A 20578-nucleotide genomic window follows, 5' to 3' on the forward strand; every position below is an offset into this window, starting at 1 on the left:
GCCAGATTCAAATCTGGTGTAAATCACTGTAACTTCACTGTGCTCAGTAAGTGGGTGCAGTTTGACTGAGTGAACTTAATTAATAAATTAATTTAATTCTGCCTTTATTTAAATGGATTGTTTTTGTTCCAACTAAAAGGAAAAGTCATCTTAAGAAACAGACGCATTCGACTCTTTCTATCTGCAGTCAGAGCCCAGGAAAGCATTCAGGCCCTCAGTTTCATCAGTTTCCATGGAACTGAAATATCTACTGAAACAGCTATACCTATTTCAGTACAAAGAAGAGATTTTAGTTTTCTGGACTTTCATTCACCACTTCCCTTGGGCTAAAAATTCTATTAAATCTTTTTACAAAACAACTGACAAATTATATTTAAAACGTACCCACACACAGATCATTCATCAAAATACTCTTCATCTGTTCATGGCATATACTGCTGGTTCACAGATGGTTACTGGACTGTGAAATAACCTTTTTCTGCATTTTTACACTAAAACAATAGAGGAAATAATACAAACTTTGAGCATTTTCTATATTTAATAATTGGGAATAGGAGGAAAGAGAGTCATGAAAAAGCACAGCAAAGCAGAACAAAAAAACAGAGAGTCAGCTTTGCAGAGAGGTAGAGCAAGCTATTCCTCAAGAGGAACAAACAAATGCCTATTAAAGAAATTCAGAACTGAAAAGACAGAAAAGTGATGCAGAAGTAGGAACTAGCAAAATTCAGCACAAGGCTCCTCTCTGTTCCCACACACTTCACTAAGAAAAGAAAAATCACTTTCTCATTGACTACAGCAACAAGCAGCTCTTAAAAGGTACCAAAAGCTTGAAAAATAAGTACTGGTACTGAAGAACAGGAAAGAAGTGTGAACAGGGATTTCAAACAATAAAAGAGGAAATTCAAAGAAGTCCAGCAAAGGGTTTCTAAGTCTAAGATTTCTACAACAATAAAAGGCACTGAACAACTCTTGTCAAAACACAACATGAAACTTTTTTTTTTCCTTCCTTCCCCAAAAATCTCCCAAAACCAAAACTGCATTAAAGTCCAGACAGAGAATTATGGGATTCAGTGACGAAAGAAACTGTTCATTTCAAAGCCTCTTTAAATTTCCTCTTAGAAATGCATCTTAAATTGGTAGTGGTTGTAAAACTATAGCTAGTGTTACTTCTTCTGGAGGATCTGCCTATCTTCATTCTCAGAGTGGGTTGTTTTTTGATTATTTCTTTTTAAACATACTGAAAGTTTCTCTCACACAGATATCAAGTAACTGGGAAATTCTGTGTTAACAACCATTACTGAGACACAATAAAGTAAAATTAATTCAAGTTATTAACATTTCTAATGGCCTAATATTTAAAAATATAATCATCATTTTTCTATTTTTTCTTTGGAGAAAGAAAACTAAATAGGCTGTTTCTTTTTTTATTGTTGCAACTTTTAAAGTAGTATTTCAAAAATATTAAACATCAATAACATAGATTGGGTTTTAAATTTAGTAATGACAGACATTAAAGAGCTGATTTCACCAAGGTGCAAATACGTAAAGTTTAAACATTTTGAACATGTTCTATTTAGCAGTAGGCACATGTTAATACACTTTTGGAAAATCAACATGATCCCAGGGATGTTGAAAAGGTCTCTCATCCTAATCAACGACCAGCCCTCTGCAGCATCATTTCTCATATTTGCAACAGTAAGAGAAAGAAACTGTTTTGTGAATTTACTGATAAACTGGATATGCGGTTTAATGCTGGGGGACTGTGATACCAGACACTGACATTTAGCAAAAGCTTGTAGTAGCTAGAAAACTGCTGGACAGTTCAGAGATTCACATATTTTCCTTTTTACACCATCTATTAGTATTACTTGCCCTTCTTCCTTAACAGAAATGATTCTACCCCAAGTGATTCCATGAAAAACTTCAGGGGAGTTAATAGAATTGATTTTTTTCTATCATTTAACTGTTCCAATGTTACAGATTTTAATTTCAAGATGAAAAACAAAGCACAAAATACCTAATCTAAAAGAACTGATTGGCAGGAGGAGGGAAATGAGAAGTGAGAAAAGGTCTCTGTGGTCTGACTCCCCTTCTCAGGGGGAAAAGATGAAAACCTAGGTCTTCCTATCCTCTGTGATCTTTATTTTTACAGAAATACTTACTGCCCATCCTTCTAGATAGGTGCTCTTTCTCTTTGGAAAACAAGAAATACTGGGTAAGAAGTACTATATAAAGTAATTACATGGTGTAAACAAAATGACCGCCTGTCCAGAAAAATAACAGCCTGGGCAAGGAATAGAATACTTAGGAACTGAACTGGTGGTTCACACAATAGATACAACCCCGCAACCTCACTAATGGAAAATGCATTTCAAAGCATTATACAATCAAAAAAACAACTAACTCCAAAATATATCTGTGGATATTAATTCACCAGTGGGGTTCTATTTATTCAATATTAGAGAACAAATAACAAAAGTTTTTCTCAAAACAATAGGTTAACTATCCCCTTTAAGAGCATATTATATTTTCTTTTTTTGCCTAATGCTTTTATGTTCACGAATCTGTTGAGATCCGTGCACACGCAACAGCAACAGGATGTAAACATTTCCTTAATGATCTTACAGTTTATAACAAGCAAAGCAAACAACCAAACATCAGCACCTTCTCCTGCTGGGATTCAGCATTTACTTTATAGCTCTACAGGTAGCCAGAGTCTGGTCCCTTAAGGTTCAAAGACTTGAGATCAAATTAATAGGTAACACTGTTGTCACAAGTAGATGTTGCTACACAGGAGGCCTGTTCATTGCATCATACAATGCAAGGAAATACTTATGTGCATTGGTGCTGCGAGCAAACCCTACCCAAAGAGGTTCCTCAGGTAACATTCAAATAAAGTATGCGTAATTCTCGCGTGTTCCACATCTGGTCTTTCAGTGGTCTTGCTGGACAATTTAAGGCCAGTATGAAGGAAAAGGTGTTCTAAAGAAATAAGCATTTCCTCCCATAGCACCAGTGTACAGAGCTTCTAGTAATAGTAATGCCTCAAGCACCTACACATCACATCATTGTAAAAATATAAAGAAATTTAGCATTGCACACAGTACTTGAAATTTCCTATAGCATTTTAGATTTTTGTTAATGACATGAGCCACCCACAAAGCAGGCTGGCCTGTAAAATTCACTTACAATGTAGTGCTGCTTTACCGGTTTGTCTCTCTTCTGTGTAAACAGTATGTATACATGCACAAACTATTTATACATGGGTTAGTTAAAGATAAAATGTAAAACAATAAAAAATTAGAATTACTTTTCCATTGTGGCCTACAGCCCTGACCTAAGATATTGAAGTTTACAGTACATTATGGAAATTTTCAGTGGTCTTACATATAAGGCACACAAATTATTATTCAAATGAGGTAGTATCCCAGCACACACAACAGGAAAAAAATGAATACTCTCACGATTAAATGGTAATGTTTACAGTTTCCTGTGTAGAAATTATTTTAAACTACCTTAACTATCAGCTATAAGTGAATATAGCAACCTAGACCCTAAAGAAGCACAAGATTTTCAGGCGGAGAGAGTCAAGAACACAAAAGCCCTACTCTAACACTATTCAACAGATCTCCAGCAGGCTTTTCCCATTTAAACTATCTGCCATAAATTAAAAGACTGCCTTCTAAAGGCTCGCCATAACAGGATCAAGCTGCTCAAATCAGTGCCAATCTGATTGATTTTTCTACTGGGATACTAGGGATACTTCATCCACTACTGCAGTGTCTTAGAAGTGAAAGAAGTTTATCTTAGTAACAATATTTCTAACCTCAAGTTAGATGCAACTGCCTTTTTATCTATTCATTTCCTAAGGTTCACCTTGCATAAAAAACATCCAGGGGAAAAAAAAGACAAAAGCTGCAAGATGACAGAGAAATATTGGCCAAACAGGGAAGAAGCATCTTTGAAAAGGAGCAGGAAGTGAGAACTCAGCTAATGTAGATCAAATTAGCAGATTGAGTCATTTTATCTTCTAAAATCTAATAATGAAGTATTAACTGCTCACGCAGATGGGAGGCCTTCCCTACCACTCAGCCTAGTACATTGCTGTAGTGCATTGGAAGCAACGGTTTGAGTGATCTCAAAAAAGTGCCAAAATACTATGGAAAACATGTCTCAGACCCTACACTGGGGACAGAAGAGATGCCAAAGGAGAATCTCATTGTCCTTTAGTCCACAGCATTCATTTTAAGCAGGATGTGAGACTGAAGTCTACATAAATCCTGCCTCATTTCAAACAGCAGACTCACACTCATTTTAGAAACACACTATAGTTAATGAATGGAGAGAGAGAGCAGATCACCTTGTAGAAGTGCCTGTATTTCTCTGCTTACTAGCCTGTAGATACTAGGAATCAGAGTTAAGGGCCTAAAATGAGACAGTAGGTAACACTTGTCTCCTGTGCTGATGAACTTGGAAGATGTGTACTTTCTGAAACCTGTATCATTAAAAGGGAGGGACTGCGTGAAAGAAAAATGAGAACCCTGTGACTGATGTTGCCCTTAAATACTGTAACTCTGAGATATTTTGAGATGTTTGGTGAAGCAATTTAGACTTTTCACAGGCAAATTCTAATGATGTGTTGTTCTTCATTTTTTAAGTGGCCAGCATGAGCATCTCAGGCCTGAGAAATGCAGCTCCTAAGGGAACAGATATGCATTTTGACTAATAAGAGGCTATGAGAAGCTACAAAGTCATGAATTTTCATATTAGATGGCTAGACAGAACTCAAGCATGACCCAGTATGGCAATTCTTATCTTTTATGATGCAAAGTCACTAGTCTCAAATTGGGCATCCAATTTTAATTCTCATGACTCCTTAGTTTGTCCCCCACTGTAAATCAGAATAGTAATACCCCAACATCTCACTGCAGTGTGGGTAGGGTAATTCATTAGTATGTGTGTAAGTACTGTGATGGTACAGTGATTAGCAACACAGGATAGCTCATGAGTAAATTAGGACTTCTGACCTCGAAGTCTGTTCTGAATAGTGGTAGCAAATAAGAGAAGGTGGCAATATACTGAACAGCAAAATTATAAGTAAATTCTCATTAAGTGACCACCAAGCATTCTGTGCATTGAACGAATTACAAGCCCCTTGGAAAAGAAATAACATGTCAACATGCGATTTAGACTGTATGATATTGCATACATATTAGGGAGATAAATTAAGATTTCCCATGCAAACTTAATTCTGGCATTTCCTAACTCTAAATATTTGACTTTTCAACCTTAATTTTCCTTCAATATTTTTTGTACATAGAAGTTACTACTAGGTACAGATACTCTGAAGTCAGTCTTATTCACTTTAAGAGAACTGAGATTTCATTCACCCTGCTGATTGTCAACCTCTAATGTAATTTCCAAAAGGTGCTAAAACTTCTCCAATAAGATAATATGGTGATAAGTACCCTAGATAAAATCCTGGCTCCGTGCAACTTGCTGCACTGTTCATATGCCAAAAAATAGTGAAATGTCATACGTGGCAGACAGTGAGCCTGCTTTCTTTCTGAAGGAGGGAGCAGGTTGACAGACTAGTATACACAAAAGTGTATACGTCATCCTATATTGTAAATATGTAAAAAAACTGAAAAGTATAAAAGATACTTGCTATACAGCTAATATCTCTTGGAAAGGGACAGAAAACCAATTTAGAAGAATGTAAGATAGAATGGATGAATACAATACATACATGTTCCACAGTCTGTGAAGGAACATAGAGAGACTGAAGCCTCCATTGATACTAAAAATCAAAAGCAGTGCAAATTCACTCCAATGAAAAGTGTAAATTCCTTCCAATTACATACTGTTCAAGCTTACTGACAACTTTTTTTAACTGAAGTTCTTGAAAGAGCTAACTAAATATGCAATAATTTTTCATTCAAAATAGACAACCCACTATTTTCCTCACACTATCGCTAAGTGTTTCAGCTATTTCCTAATCCATCACTTTCCATCAGCAGGAGAGATAAAATGGCAAAAAATCTAATTACCACCATGATCACTAGTTTTGTAACTAACTATTCCAAAATATTTATCTATTTCTACTTTCCAGTGGAATGGTACAAATATGGGCAATGGAACATAACTGGTAGATTCATTAAGAAATTTGTGAAGTTATAAAGTTTGGGGAAAGCCTTTCAACTATCCTACAGTGCTTATTGTGAGATCAGTGTTGTTTTATTTCAACTCAACAGTAATTTCATTTTCCACAGATCCACTTGCATGTCAAAAATACTTCATCTGTTTTCACACTGAACTAATTAAAACTAGGGAAGACTCACTACAGTGCACACTGAAGCATTCTCAAAATTGTTGATGGGACTCAATTAGGAATACTTAGATAACTGAAGATAGTGAAAGTCTATTAAGAATGGACCTTAAGGACTAGATTTAGAGGTATTTAAGCACTGGACTCCTCCTCCTGAAAACAATGGTAGTCTAAATACCTTTATAGATTCAGGTCTCTCTGATTATGCTGAATGTTTCTCCTTATTGCATTTGCAAAGACAGCAGACATGAATGCATATTTGCAATCTGTTTTCTGATAGCAATGAGAATATATTGGAAATTTTTTTTCTATGAGAGCCAATTTCATTTTTGACTATGAGTTTCAGCAGACTACATCTACTGCAAGATAAGAAATGTTAGAAAGACACCAAATTAACTGGAGTATCTTGAGATCTGAACTGTACATTTAGGAAAGTACAAGTTTATTACATATTAGCCACCACTGGGATACACATAAAGCACAGGCATACTTTTCTACTGAATGTCCCATCGTATTTTGTTTTGATAATTCACCACATGCACCAAATTGCACTGGTGGGGGGGGGGAGGGAAGGGAATCCTAGTGTGAAACCTAGCTATGTTTTACTCCATTAACATAAGAGCAATTATTCCCAGTTTTCAACACTACAGTCAACAGTTCTCCAAAAGTCTTAACTGAATTACATTTCTATGAGATGGGGAATCTAGCAAATGCATACCACTTATTAATTATTACAGTGTTTTCCCTGATGCTGTTATACTAGCTGTTTGCACAAAGCCAAAGCAGGCAGAAAATAAGCCACCTGTACAGCGTTATTCTACCAACAGTACCAGAAATAGACATTTGAAGTGTGGGTGAATGAAGTGCAAACCATATGGGACGTTGCACAGATTTGAATTGGGGACTATCACTCCTCAAAAGGAGCGAAGTCAAGGCGTGTTCCATATGTAGCGTTCTTTTTCTTTAGAAGTTTGAACATTGGCTGCAGCTACTAATAGTTCACCTTCTGTCAGGTGAGACAGCAGCAGCTCATTCTGCAGGCATCAGATTAAGCAGGTACACAGACCATTGTTAATTATGCATCGATAAAGATGGAAGCTCAGCAGAGAATGGCCAATACGGACAAATATGACTTTAGAGTAAAAAGAAAAGCAACAGAATGCCATCTGCTCTCATTCTTGAACAATGCAGCTATGTAAAGGCAGGTAATAATTTAATGATTAGATAAAAATATTAAATAATTAAAAATATGTTTTAAGATGCCTATTCATGTCTAATCATGATTGTTCAGTTTTTTAATAAACTCTATGCAAATATTAAAAAAGCATTGCAGACTTGTACTGGATTTATAATTCAAGTGAGATAAGGAGCCCAAACAATAGCCTTTTTTCATGTATAGCCTTTATTCTGTTTTATAAGACAGTCAAATCTTATTAGGTGCAGCTGGCATATGGGTTACTTGCCAAATCCATTCTATCATCAGCACAAAGAATTCTGCACATTGTAATACAGGACAGTGTTCTGCAGGAGTGAGGTAAAAAAACAAGACACAAACAAACTGACCTGGCTGTGTTGTGGAGCTCATCGCTGTTGATAGAATGATAGGTTGTTGACAGTGCAAAGCCAAATCTTGGCAGAAGTTGTTCAGATTTTGAGGTTCTGCCTGAAGTGGGGTGAATCTGAATACAACAGAAAAGAAAAACCGCTTTAGAGCTATATATTAATAATATACTGGGTTTTTTTTAATGATGATAAATATGACAATCACACTAAAAAGGAAAAAAACATTTGAAACTTTTCTCAGACTAAAGGTTTCTTCTGTCATGTAAATTTTCTCTCTAAAAATCTAGAGCAGACAATCATCGAAAACAACACTAAAGCTAAAAATCCTCAAACTTCAGGACAGTCCAGATTCAGATACAAACTTGCATTGTAGCATGCCTATAGTCACAAAACAATCTTATAAAGTAAAAAGGACTGGTCATTTCTCTTTCTATGAAGATCAGAGTGTTATATGAACTGTAGAGTTCGAAAGACTTGAGGAGGAAATAGATGGATTACATCCTTACAGCTAAGCAGTGGCCAATTCACAGTTTTAACTGTAGGCATTTGCAGTTAGCACTGAAATGTGAATGTGCAGAAACAGATCTGCATTCAGAAACCTCTCTGGAAAATGTACTTTCTTAATCTCCAATGTTTACATTGCTTATAATACAACTTGTTGAAGTAATTAGCATAGCTGAATGGATCCCCCGCTACTAGCTAATGACATTTCTGACCCTGCCAAGAAAGTTGCTAATAGTGTGGGCTGCTTGAGAGTAGGACAAGGAAGTTTCTGTAATTTGGCTGAACTTTTCTCACAGTCCTGTGGCATACTTAGTTCAATGCAGAAGCAAAAGAGGCAGTGTTTCTCTAATACTTACATCTGTTGAAAGTTTAAATTTGCAGAGAAAAGTGGCTTTCAGGAGACTAAAATATATTTCGATTCAAGCATGATATAAACAGCATAATGGGAGAGAAGAGAAGGCTGTAGTGCATTACAATACTTTTAAACTGACTATCCTATTCAGCCACTGCTCCTGAAGCATCTAAGTAGTCAAAGGTATTTTTAGCACTGAATATTTTAGCAGCTTTTGTCACGAGTTTTTTTGAAACCACCAACTGCACATTTGGTTTCAAGTTCAGTTCAGCCAAATTTCAGATAGTAAATTACATTTTAACTAAGTATAATCATTTAAATTTTGCATCATTATCATTTGAGAAAGGGAACTCACTTATTAAATAAGTAACTTCTACTTGTATGTGCAGTAAAGTAGTTTGCTCAAACAGGCCTGATCTTTGGATACATCCAATATTCCAGCAGATAGCATCTGTAAAAAACAAGATGCATGACACTTTGTGCAAATCCTACTTATTTTTCCTTGCCTACCTCACGAATCAAGTTTCATCACTTTTAAAAGGGACCACTATTAAACTGAACAGACCCAATTAGTTAATCTAATCCAAAACCTCTGTTTGCGCATGTCTTTACCTTAACTGAGACACATGAGGGTGTGCTACATCCCCATACAGCTCCAAGAAATGTTAATATAAATACAAGAAATGAACAGTTCAGGCTACATCATTAATAGTTAACATCAATATTTAATTACATAAAGCTCATTATTATGCTAGCAGCTGCGCTGACGATGAAGAACATTTTCTAGTGAATCCAATTTCCATTCATTCAATACCCAGCCTCAGAGTTCTGACTATGTGGTACCTCATAGAAAGGGAAGAGAAAGTAATGGATATTAATGTTTAACTACGGCCTTTACTAGAATTAATTTTCAGTAGAGGTTTAGAATTAAACAGAATAGAAAGGTCTGGTGTTAGGATTTGACCGCATTCTAATAAAAACACTTTTCTGATCACCATATGTAGAACTATTATTTTATCTAACTTCAGTTCATGTAGACCCACACACCTGAGCAGATATTTTGAACTAGTATAACCAGAGAATGTGCAGTCAATTGAGACTGCAGGATCAAATGGCTAGGGAGTAGCTTTCACTGCATGTAAACAAATCTCTACTTTCTCCCCAATAAAAATACTTGCATGTAATTTGGGATTGTTAAACCATTAATGCCAATTTTTCTGTTGAAATCTAGAGAAATCAGAAAATATGTTTGGCATACACCTGTCAGTGCAAATACTGACATTTCGCACCCCATCAATAAAACAGCCCTACCTATCCTAAGCTACTGGGTTATGGATACCAGTTTTGTTGACAATCTTTAGAAAGAAGCTTCTTCATAGCTCTTTAATGCTCTCTCTTTCACAGCAAGGAAAATTTACCCTCGATAGAGGAAGGTCAGGTTAGGGAACACTTAAACAAACTGGACATACACAAGTCCATTGGCTCTGACGGGATGCACCCACGAGTGCTGAGGGAACTCACCAATGTCATTACAAGGTGATTCTTGATTACCTTTGAAAGCTAATGGTGACTGGGGGAGGTTCCTGAGGACTGGAGGAACACAAATGACACTCCTATCTTCAAAAAGCAGAAGGAGGATCTGGGGAACTATAAGCCAGTCAGCCTCACCTCTATCCCTGGGAAGGTGATGGAGCAACTAACTTTGGAAACCACTTCCAAACATATGAAGGACAAGAGCGTGACTGAGAGCAGTCAGCATGGATTTGTGAAGGGGAAGTCATACTTAAACAACCTAATAGCACTCTAGGATGGGATGACTGGCTTGGTGGACAAGGGGAGAGGAGCGGATGTTGTTTATCCTTGCATTTAGTAAGGCTTCCAACACTTTCTCCCATAACTTCCTCATTGACAAACTGATGAACAGACTAGATAGGTGGACTGAAAACTGGCTGAACTGGCAGGCTCAAAGGGTGAGATCAGCAGCACAAAGTCCAGCTGGAGGCAAGTCATTAGTGGAGTACCCCAGGGGTAAGTACAGGAGCCAAAACTGTCTAACATCTTCCTTAATGACCTGGGACGGACTGCACCCTCAGCAAGTCTGCAGATGATACAGAAGAGTTGTTGATACACCAGATGGTTGCGCTGTCATTCACAGGGACCTCAACAGGCAGGAGAAATGGGCCAACAGGAGTCTTATGAATTTCAACAAAGGAAAATTCGCAGTTCTGCAACCTGGGGAGGAAAAAACCCATGCACCAGTACATGCTGGGGGCTGACTGGCTGGGGGCCCCCATGGACAACGAGTTGAATGTGAGCCAGCAGTGTGCACTTGCAAAGGCAGCCAACAGCCTCCTGGGCTACTTAAGGGAGAACACTGCCAGTTGGTGAAGGGAGGTTAATCCTTCCCCTCTACTCAGCACTGGTGAGACCGCATCTGGAGTGCTGTGTCTAGTTCTCAGGTCCCCAGTACAAGAGAAACACGGACATACTGGAGCAAGTCCAGCCAAGGGCCACAAAGATGATCAACGGACTGCGGCATCTGTCATACAATAAGAAGCAGAGAGAGCTGCAATTGTTTGGCCTCAAGAAAAGAAGGCTCAGGGGATCTTATCAATGTGTATATACCTGATGGGACAGTATAAATAAGACAGAGCCAGGCTCTTCTGAGTGGTTGCAAAAATTGAAATAGAGAAATTCCATTAATAGAAGGGGAAAAGAAAAAAGAAACCTCCCCCGCACACACACTTTTACCAGGAGGGCAATCAAACACTGAAACAAGTTGCCCAGAGAGGTTGTGGAATCTCCATCATTGGAGATATTCAAAACCAGTCCTGAGCAACCTGCTCTAGCTGACCCGGCCTTAAGCAGGGGAGTTGTACCTGACGATCTCCAGAGTGCCATCCAACCCCAAATATTTTAAAATTCTGTGATGTGAAAGGGGAAAGAAAACATGACTTCCAAGACCACCATAGACAGCACTGAATATTCACTGAGGTTAAACTTGCTGAGAATAGCTCCTGTATAATAAAGCATTCTGCTGGGATCCCCATAAAAAGATTTCAGTTCAGGGATTTTGTAGATTTAACTGCACTGGTAGTTTTATATTTTTATGAAGTGACAGGTGGCATCTGGCCTGATACTCTATTTCCATATATTTCTTGTAATTGCAAAACTTTCATTAAACAGAATGTTGTTGTGCACGTTCAGTTTTAACAGCTCCTTGCAAATATGGTACAAAGCTCATATTGTCAAAGTTCACATTCAGAACCATGAAAAATTCCACATCATCATATACAGCATTACATCCACAATGCAGACACTCTCATTCAAATACACTTCTAATGAAAAGATGACATGCTTCATTTCTTTCCTTTTACCAAAGGAATGTCATATTGTATATCAGACAGTATAAACTGCAGTGGCACATACATTTCAATGTCAGCCACGAACCAAAGGAAAAATCAGAAGGCTGGCCATGGTAGATCAAAATTTTATGTGGGGTACTGCAGTCCTTGGGAGATGCATTTGTACTTGACTTCCGCCCACAAAAACAGCATACAGCTCCTGATCAGTCAAATCATGAGGATACTAAGGTATTTGCACTCTGTAAGGCAATACACTTTAACTGGGGACCAAGGATAATAATTCACCCCCATCTGTTACCCAATTTATCAACTTGGCATATTAAGATATAGCACAGTATATGGCAAATTAACTGCTATTTTCAGATCCATCGCTAGAGGTGACACTATGCATCACTGACCTGCATTTGCTCACCCAGAAACAATGATCCCTTCTCCTTTATCTTCAAAGAAAATTCAGTAGTTCATGTGCTCCAAGGACTGATGCAGCTTTGAAACTGCAACAGGAACAGTATGAGCTGGAATTTAGATCTTCATGCCCAGTGGCCACCATAAAGCTTATGTTTCTCACAATTATAAACAGGCACAACATTTTCAAACAGAAATAAGAATTTCAAGTTAATGTCATTCCTTTAAACTTCTTATTCCTTCATCTTCTTTCTCTGCTGTTCCCAAAACTGTATTCACTGACTACCTTTTTTTCTGTCTTGTGCCTCTACTGCAAAATTCCTTAGATAATTGGGTTTCTGAAATAGGATACACTGAATACAAATTAATAGAATTCTGATGAAAGAGATACTTTTACTTATGTTTCCCACTTCCCCAAGATGAATTTTTTATGTGCACTTGTGAAATGAATTCATAGGCATATAGTTTTCAAAACTATATCCTGGAGGTATCTTCCAGATTTCTCTCTTCTAGGAGGACTTTTTACCCAACTCTAAAATATCTCTATTTGTAAAGGTTTTCAGAAAATCATTATGCAAAGATTCTGTATATAAAATATGTAATAATATACTTCATCAAATAGCAAACACAACAGGTTGGCACCCCTAACAATATATCTAGTAAGTACAGATTTTCTGCTGGCTATTTTATTTTAAAATAGCTTCCAACTGCTTACTGACAAAGTTGTCTTGTATTTGAGACCAAAATGCTTTAGGCCATTCACCTCAAGTGTCACAAGAAAGGAACAATAACAACTTCTCCTAACACAAGCTTCTGCGTCAAAAAACTAAGGGTCTAAAACAGACATCAGAATTAGTATAAATCCTGTTGTCTGACAAGAGCAGTTAACAACAAGTAAATTACAGAAAAACTGAAAGTGTTTTGGGTTTTTCTGAATAAAACAGATCTCTGCAGAGCAGAGCAGCAAGATGGTTAAAAAATAAATACTTCTTCCAAATGACTGACATTTTACACAAAGATCTTGAATAGATATCCATATTTAATAAAAATCAAAGGAAAACAAATTAGATCAAACTTCAGATCTTAAACAATGCCAGACTGGAAGCCAAATTACAGCAAACTTTTACTAAGGTGAACTTCACTCATGTAAGTAGAGAGCTCCAAATTCAACCCTTCTAAGTTTATGTGAATCTTCACAATTTGATTAGAAAGTAAGCTGGCATGGCAAAAAGGAAAAAAATAAGATCATGTGTGTTAGATGTTGGTGTGAATTTTAAACACGATGGCCTTAAAAAAAGACACCAGTTCAAAAAAAAAAAAAAAAACACACAACACTTGTTAATACCTATATGCTCTTTTATTGCATTTCTATTATATTTGGTTTACAAATGTAACATAAGAATAAGGTAGACTAAACATGATGCTATGCAGTGTAATGCTGTTAGGCAGTGACCCTTATAGGCAAGTACAGTGCAGATTTACTAGTAGAATTATCAAACAGAAACTCCAGTCCAAAAGATATTTAGGTTTCTCACTGCTTTCAGTGGGAGTTTGGGATTTCTATAAAGCAGCAGAGCCCTCATTATCCAGCACTCAGTGCAGTATTGAGTATTTTTACAATAAGGCATTCAGGTATCCAATTAAGAATTAGATATCTACTTAAGTCTTTTTGAAGTCAATAGAAATTTTGCACTACATATCTTTGTAGTCCTGTTATTAAAGAACTGCTCTTGCAGTGAGGTCTGAACAGTGACACTGCTTTACTTCCCCAAAGCCATCTTTGACATGCAGTGCCTACCAGAAAAGGATGTGTTACAGAGTCTGTAAGGAAGCCTCAGTAAAACAATCACAAATGTAAAAGTATACTGGGTAGCAGAAGATGCACAGTGTTGTGCAAAAAGGAGATTAGGTCAATATAGCCCCTTCATTTCCCACTAAGAGCATACAGGCTGGATGGTGTGGTGTTTCAATACAGTATCAGCTACATGACTGCAAAGCCTCCAACCCCTCTTCCTACCCATCTATATTGGGCTGCCTTTCTGGATTCAGAAATTAAAGTCAAGAAATTCACAATCTTTGTTTTGAAGAGTAAGTTATATCACTGTATTTTTCCAAATACTCATATGCAATACTTAGCAGTTTTTACCTCACAGATGCTGCAAGACAAACTTTCCTTTCTGAAGCTCTTTTAAGCAAGCAAGAGAGTCATATATCCTTACAGTCAATCTCTTTTACATTCACCACCTGCTACACAGAGCTGAAGCAACAAACACATCCAAATAGCAAGGTGATGAGGACGATGCTTTCAAAAATGAGTTTTAGGCCTCAATCATCAGGATTAGATAATATGCTGCTAAGCAGCTGTTTGGGCTTCTGCTATGCCTATTACAGCATACTGGCACAAGCTTCTGCTTGGTTTCACAGTGAAGCCAATTGGAAACATGATCAAGCTGAAAACAGCCATTTTCTTCTACCAAAGTTATTTCCAGCCTCATCAAGTCTTTGATCTGGTCACTATGCAGCTGCGCAAATACTTCTGTTGCAACAGTAACAGCATAAGCTGTCCTGCTTCCCTCATCCACATTAGCCCCCTGGTTGGGGAGCACACATCAAACTGTGCCCTCACATACTGAAAGTGAGGCACAAGATTCATCCTGCACCAAGTACCACCAGGCAATACCAAGGACCTCCCTAGGGGACTGGTCTGCATGATGCTTTCATAGCAAAAGTAGAGAATATAGGACAGGCTGGACTCTTTCTGTCCACCTTTCCAAATTTTATTATTATTAATTATGCCAGGTTTTAATCAGCATTGTAAATGTATTTTTCCCCTATTTCTTATTTTTTCTATCTTTTCAAGTAAAGGGCAGCATAACAACTTGTTGGGCAGCACATGAATATTTCACAATAAGGGTACTTTATCATTAAAACACATCAGGATATCAAAGCTTCTTACAGAATTTCAATTTTGGACTTAACATCATGTTTATTTAGAACAACAGAACACATCTCACAAAACAACAGGAATTATTCACACCCCTGTGGGAGTCTGTCTGTCTTAGCTAATCTAGATAGCTAGTCTCTTCCCATAGAGAAGAGAAAGCCTCCCAAGGGCATCTCAGACATCTGACCTGGGTTCTGAATTGCCCTCTGAACAAGTCAGTCTCACTCTCTCTTCCCCAGCTCTCAAAGGAAGCATGAGGACATGTGCTAGTTAAGTTAAAAAAAGAAAAAAGAAAAACCTTAATGTATAAATATTCCCAAATGTTATAAAAACTTTTGATCTGTAAACACCAACAATTGTTTGGATTCATTTCACTTAGATATATTACAATAGTTTGAAGTTTTTTTCTGTTTTTAAGACAAAAGGACTTTCTCTCCCTCACTGAAAGAGGTAACTTACCTATTTCCTCAATATACAATAATTAAACACTTTCATTTGATCAAAAAGATAAAAATATACAGCTGGGGTCATCACATTACTAGCTTATGTGACACTACTAGCTCATCATCCTCACATGTAATCCTGTGATGGAGTACCTTGCTTTAGGCTCCTTTTTTTTCTTTTCTGACCGATTACCCCTCCTTCTCTGTTCTTTTTTAAGATTTGAATAATTTATACTTTCTGTTCATCTTATAAAGCATTTAAAATACTTAGTGTTTGCTTGACAACTTGTTTTGAACTCTGTAGAAGTTTTACCACTGTCTTCAATAAGACTAGGGTGAAATTACAGGTAAACCTCTTTCATGTTAGTTATGTTTTTATGTAGTTATTAGCATAGATAATCAAATTCGATAGCACAGATAAGCAAATTCAGTAAGACCCGATCTGCAAACAGTCCATGTTTTTAGAGCTCAATGTGTCTCTGGAAGTTGTGCTTTGACATTTGGTTTGGATGAATCCAGAAAAACCTCAAGGTAAATCAAGAATAATATTCTGCTTCTTCCCGCCACTTCCACATACTGCACAAAGTTGTTCATGGTTAGGCCAAAATTACTGTTGCTACATCAGTTACAACCCAGATGTCCCATCCAGGAAACAAAACTTTTAGTAAGATATTTAGTACTCCACTCTTCCAATTCACCTCTAAAAGTGATACAAAGCTTTCTGACCTGTGATGAAATGAAAGAGAGCTCTTACACTGTGCTTCAGTGGTCTTGAATTGGTACATGCCTGTGGACTGTTGAACGCAGGTCTCAAACACGAGCTTCTGAAATCTCAGTTGTTTCAGCTTCCCCCTAAAGACGCAGCATTCAGTTTTGGATACAGCCTTCAGTGACGCTGGCATATTCAAAAAGCTGTACAAGTGCAACTTTGTTTAGATTTAAACTTTTGCCCTCTTCTATACTTCAGATATTTCTGAGCTTGGAGAAGTCTAAGACACTTATGATACCAGATATTACTTTAGAGGAAAAAAAGTGAAGGGTTTCCAAATTTTACAGCTTATCAGTCATGTAATATTTAAGCTGAGAAACGTGCATTTGAAATAAATGAAATCCAGAGAACCTCAAATCCACAGTCATATTTGGCTCTTTAAGTAGCTAGCAAGTCTGACTTCCACCAGGCAGAAAACTTTCCAGAAGATAAATCTAACATAAGAGTAAGGCATGCAGAATACAGACTCATGATGACTTCTTTTTAGATTGGGAGTCCCAAGATGACAAAGCAAGAGAAGCATTTAAAAATGGTAAAATGAAGGCCAAGAACTGTGGTAATCATCTTCAGAAAGTGGTCAGCTACCTTCATTACTTAGCACACACAAGCCCCAAGTGAGATCAAGAACATCTTGTGTTTATACTAACAGAGTTTCTGCTGCAAAGAATTTGCAACCCCCATCAGCAAACCAGGCATGGGGGGACAACAGGCCTTAGAGGCACAAAGCACAATGTTCTCTGGCAAACAACGTCTTTATTTTAAGAAAGGGGTTTTTTTTAATAAAATGAAAAAGTCAGGCTAATGAGGGAATCAAAGGAGTGGGGCTATAGTTACATGTAGATTCTTAGCAAGTTTAGTAGAAAGTAGAAGTACCCTGTATGTGGAACTCTGTCATAACTGTAAGCCGTTATACTACATGTTGTCCAACGTTACTGTGTCATGTGTTCAAAGTGACTGAGTCAACATTTTCCATTTAAACCTGTGTTGAAAAACTGGGTTTATCTGCTAGGCATAAAGAAAGATTTTTGTCATTCATACCACCAGGAGTCCTTTGGGTTTTGTTTCTTAATTAACGGCCAGGTATTTTTCTGTTTATTGAAAATAAGTTTCGGACAAATTTTCCTCAGGAAAAAATATGGTTCGCCAGAAAATATATCAGCTGAGTTTTAAGATATAAATCCATTATTAAAATCATTCTATTTGCTCTTAGTGAATTTATCTAAGCTTGGAAAAATTTCACACTAGCTTCTACATATATTAGGTTTCAATTGTGGCTTCTCAATGTCCAGAGAGCTATTACCACAGAGTCTTTAATCATACAAGCAGCTCTTTGCATTGTTTGAAGAGTAATAACAAATTTGTTGAGCTAGTATTACAAAATAAACCTTTCAGTAAAGCTGATGCATTGAAGCACATTTACATTGGATGTCCTTTAATGGTGGATTTCTTTACAGCAGAACATAACTTCCTATAAGACAAGTTTACAAGTAAAATCAAGGTTTATTAGAGGATGCTTCAGCAGGAACTCAGTGACACAGAAAAGTCTGATTAACACTTGGCATTTTCAGCAATGGAATATAAACCAAGAAAACACAGTCTTTCTGCATCAGGTAGCTAAACTGGATCTCAGGTGGAGGTCTGAAAAAAATATTTTCATGCAGAATTATTTTTCTGTGGTTTCACCAATGTCACTGGAAAAATACAATACATGCTTGATAATTTAGAAGTTGGTATCACAACAAATTCTTCATACAGGAACTTCATGCAGGAACTTGCCAGCCACAATACAAAAGATTCACTGATGCACCTGGTTGATGAATTCAACTCAAAGCAGAATTTAGCAGAAAGTTCTGTTCCCTGCTGCAAGAACACATCGTCATTTAACAATTGCACTGGGCCAAAGTAAGGGGAAAAGCTAACACAACATTCATAAAGCCCACGGAAAATAAGTCTTGTCCAAAGGAAGGAAAAAAAAAAAAAAGACAAAGCTTGATTTCATTCTTTCATAAAGATTACAAGCTCAGCCAACAGATACCCACAAGTTCTGACCTTTACACAAACTTGTCCGCTCTCACTCTCACCACCTGAGGTTTGAGGGAGAAAACCTCCACCCTGTTTTAAAAGTTGTATCTAGTGACAAGCTGGAGGTAAATTTTCTCACTTAAAACAAACTCTGTCCGCGCACTTGTGCATCTACTCACACATATACCAAAAATAATGGAGTTCTTAATAAGAAAGGAAACTGAGTCACTTGGTGATTATGATTACAACTGTGGAAAGCTTTTTTTCTTGCTATTATTTCACAATCAATAATCTGAACAAGGATGGGACAGACCACATCTGTGAACAGAAATGCTAAATTTAGCTAGTTATTACGGGTCCTTTAAAGAGACAATTTTTATGGATTTAGAGTTCTCAAATGTGAAAGAGGGTTTATTTTTATCCTGGAGGAATGAACAGGTAAGCAGATGTCAGCCAATCAAATGGAATCACGGAATTCATTTTACACTTCAGTGAGACTGTATTCCACTTGCTGTTCCCTCTAAAAGAGTTAGAAGAGTAGTCAAAGGAAGGGCTAATCTTTTTTTTTTTTAAGAGTATTCATTGTCCTTAAAAATGGTTAGATTATGTGGTATTTATCTGTGCTTCAACCAAATATAATCACATGAAGTTTTTTTTTAATCATAAATATTAGATAATATTCTGATATTAATTACTGCTGCATAAATTTAAGAGGCCAATAAAATTTGAAACTGAAGGGGAAAATATGTCATCTTATCATTTTAAAGTTTTTTCAGCCTGCAGGAGCAATTTTAAAATCAAACGATCAACTGTCAAACCAATGTAAACAAAACTAATGTCAAACAAAATAGGACATTTCTTAAGCCTTCGGGACTCAAACAGAAGTGCACAGACAGATCAACAGAGATGGGGAGGAACACAATAAATGCTGGAGAATGGAAATAGAACCTGGTTTCCACCACACTTTTCTCCACGAAAACCTTTTATTATCTAACATTCAGCAAGACGGATGATCCACTAATGCAAGAAAAAACATCCAAAATTGGAGTTACAAACTCTAATTCCTTATACAGGGGTTTTTTATGTTTTAATTCCAGTTCATTCTTAATGTAACCACAGAAACAGTGTTTGTAAGTACACTAGAAGGGTTCTTCAGTGTTTACAAGATATTAAATACAGAATTTAGCAGTCTGGTTTTAGAAAAAAAATGGAGCTTTGCAACTGACTGAAATAGAATTTATACTTTTTTTTTTTTACCACAGTTCTTTTGCATCCATATGCAATTTTATTCTATCACTTAAAATCACGTGTCATTCAACCATAAGTCACTTTGGTAACTCTGTTTCTATAGAAAAGGAGAAGTTAATGAAAGCTTTCCCAGATTTTTTTCCACATGGGCAGGAAGCATAAGGGAAAATAATTAAAATTATAGTGTTACATTTGGATTTACTGCCAAAGCCTTGCAGAAAGTAAATCCAGATGCACAAACAGGAACAGCTTTTAGGTTGTTCCGCTGGCGGAGCTGCCATAGCGTGTCCCCACCTGTGACAGCTCACAGGGCGCTGGAGCTGCCCGGGCCCAGTCTCCCCCTGGCAGCGGCGCAACTCCTTGCGTGCTGTGAGAACACCCACCATACTGCACATTTGACTAGAAACAAATTTTGCCAGAAGCTTTACCATTATGTTCAAGGATCTTATGCATGCCATACCACACAGACTTAAAGAGCAAATAAACATCATATTTCACTGTTTTCCAGTATATCCAGGTTTGTTCCACATAATACAAAAATAGTGTAATTAAAAAAAAAGCCTTTAATAACACAGTAATAAAAATCCCTCCTGACCTTCAGACATGTGAACAACCTCATGTTCACATTTTCCAGC

The 20578-nt window shown here is 37.0% G+C and overlaps 1 protein-coding gene across 1 annotated transcript in view; it reads right to left on the reverse strand.

The window, feature by feature from the left end:
* Positions 1-20578, reverse strand: part of HDAC9 (histone deacetylase 9) — a 507021-nt gene that overhangs the window by 452981 nt on the left and 33462 nt on the right. The window contains exon 2 of the mRNA XM_067291613.1: positions 7892-8007. Within this exon, the coding sequence (XP_067147714.1) occupies positions 7892-7913 (22 nt within the window). The 5' untranslated portion in view covers positions 7914-8007. The remainder of the gene's footprint in view (positions 1-7891; positions 8008-20578) is intronic.

Source organism: Apteryx mantelli, chromosome 2, assembly GCF_036417845.1.
Source record: "Apteryx mantelli isolate bAptMan1 chromosome 2, bAptMan1.hap1, whole genome shotgun sequence".
Lineage (NCBI taxonomy): Eukaryota > Metazoa > Chordata > Aves > Apterygiformes > Apterygidae > Apteryx > Apteryx mantelli.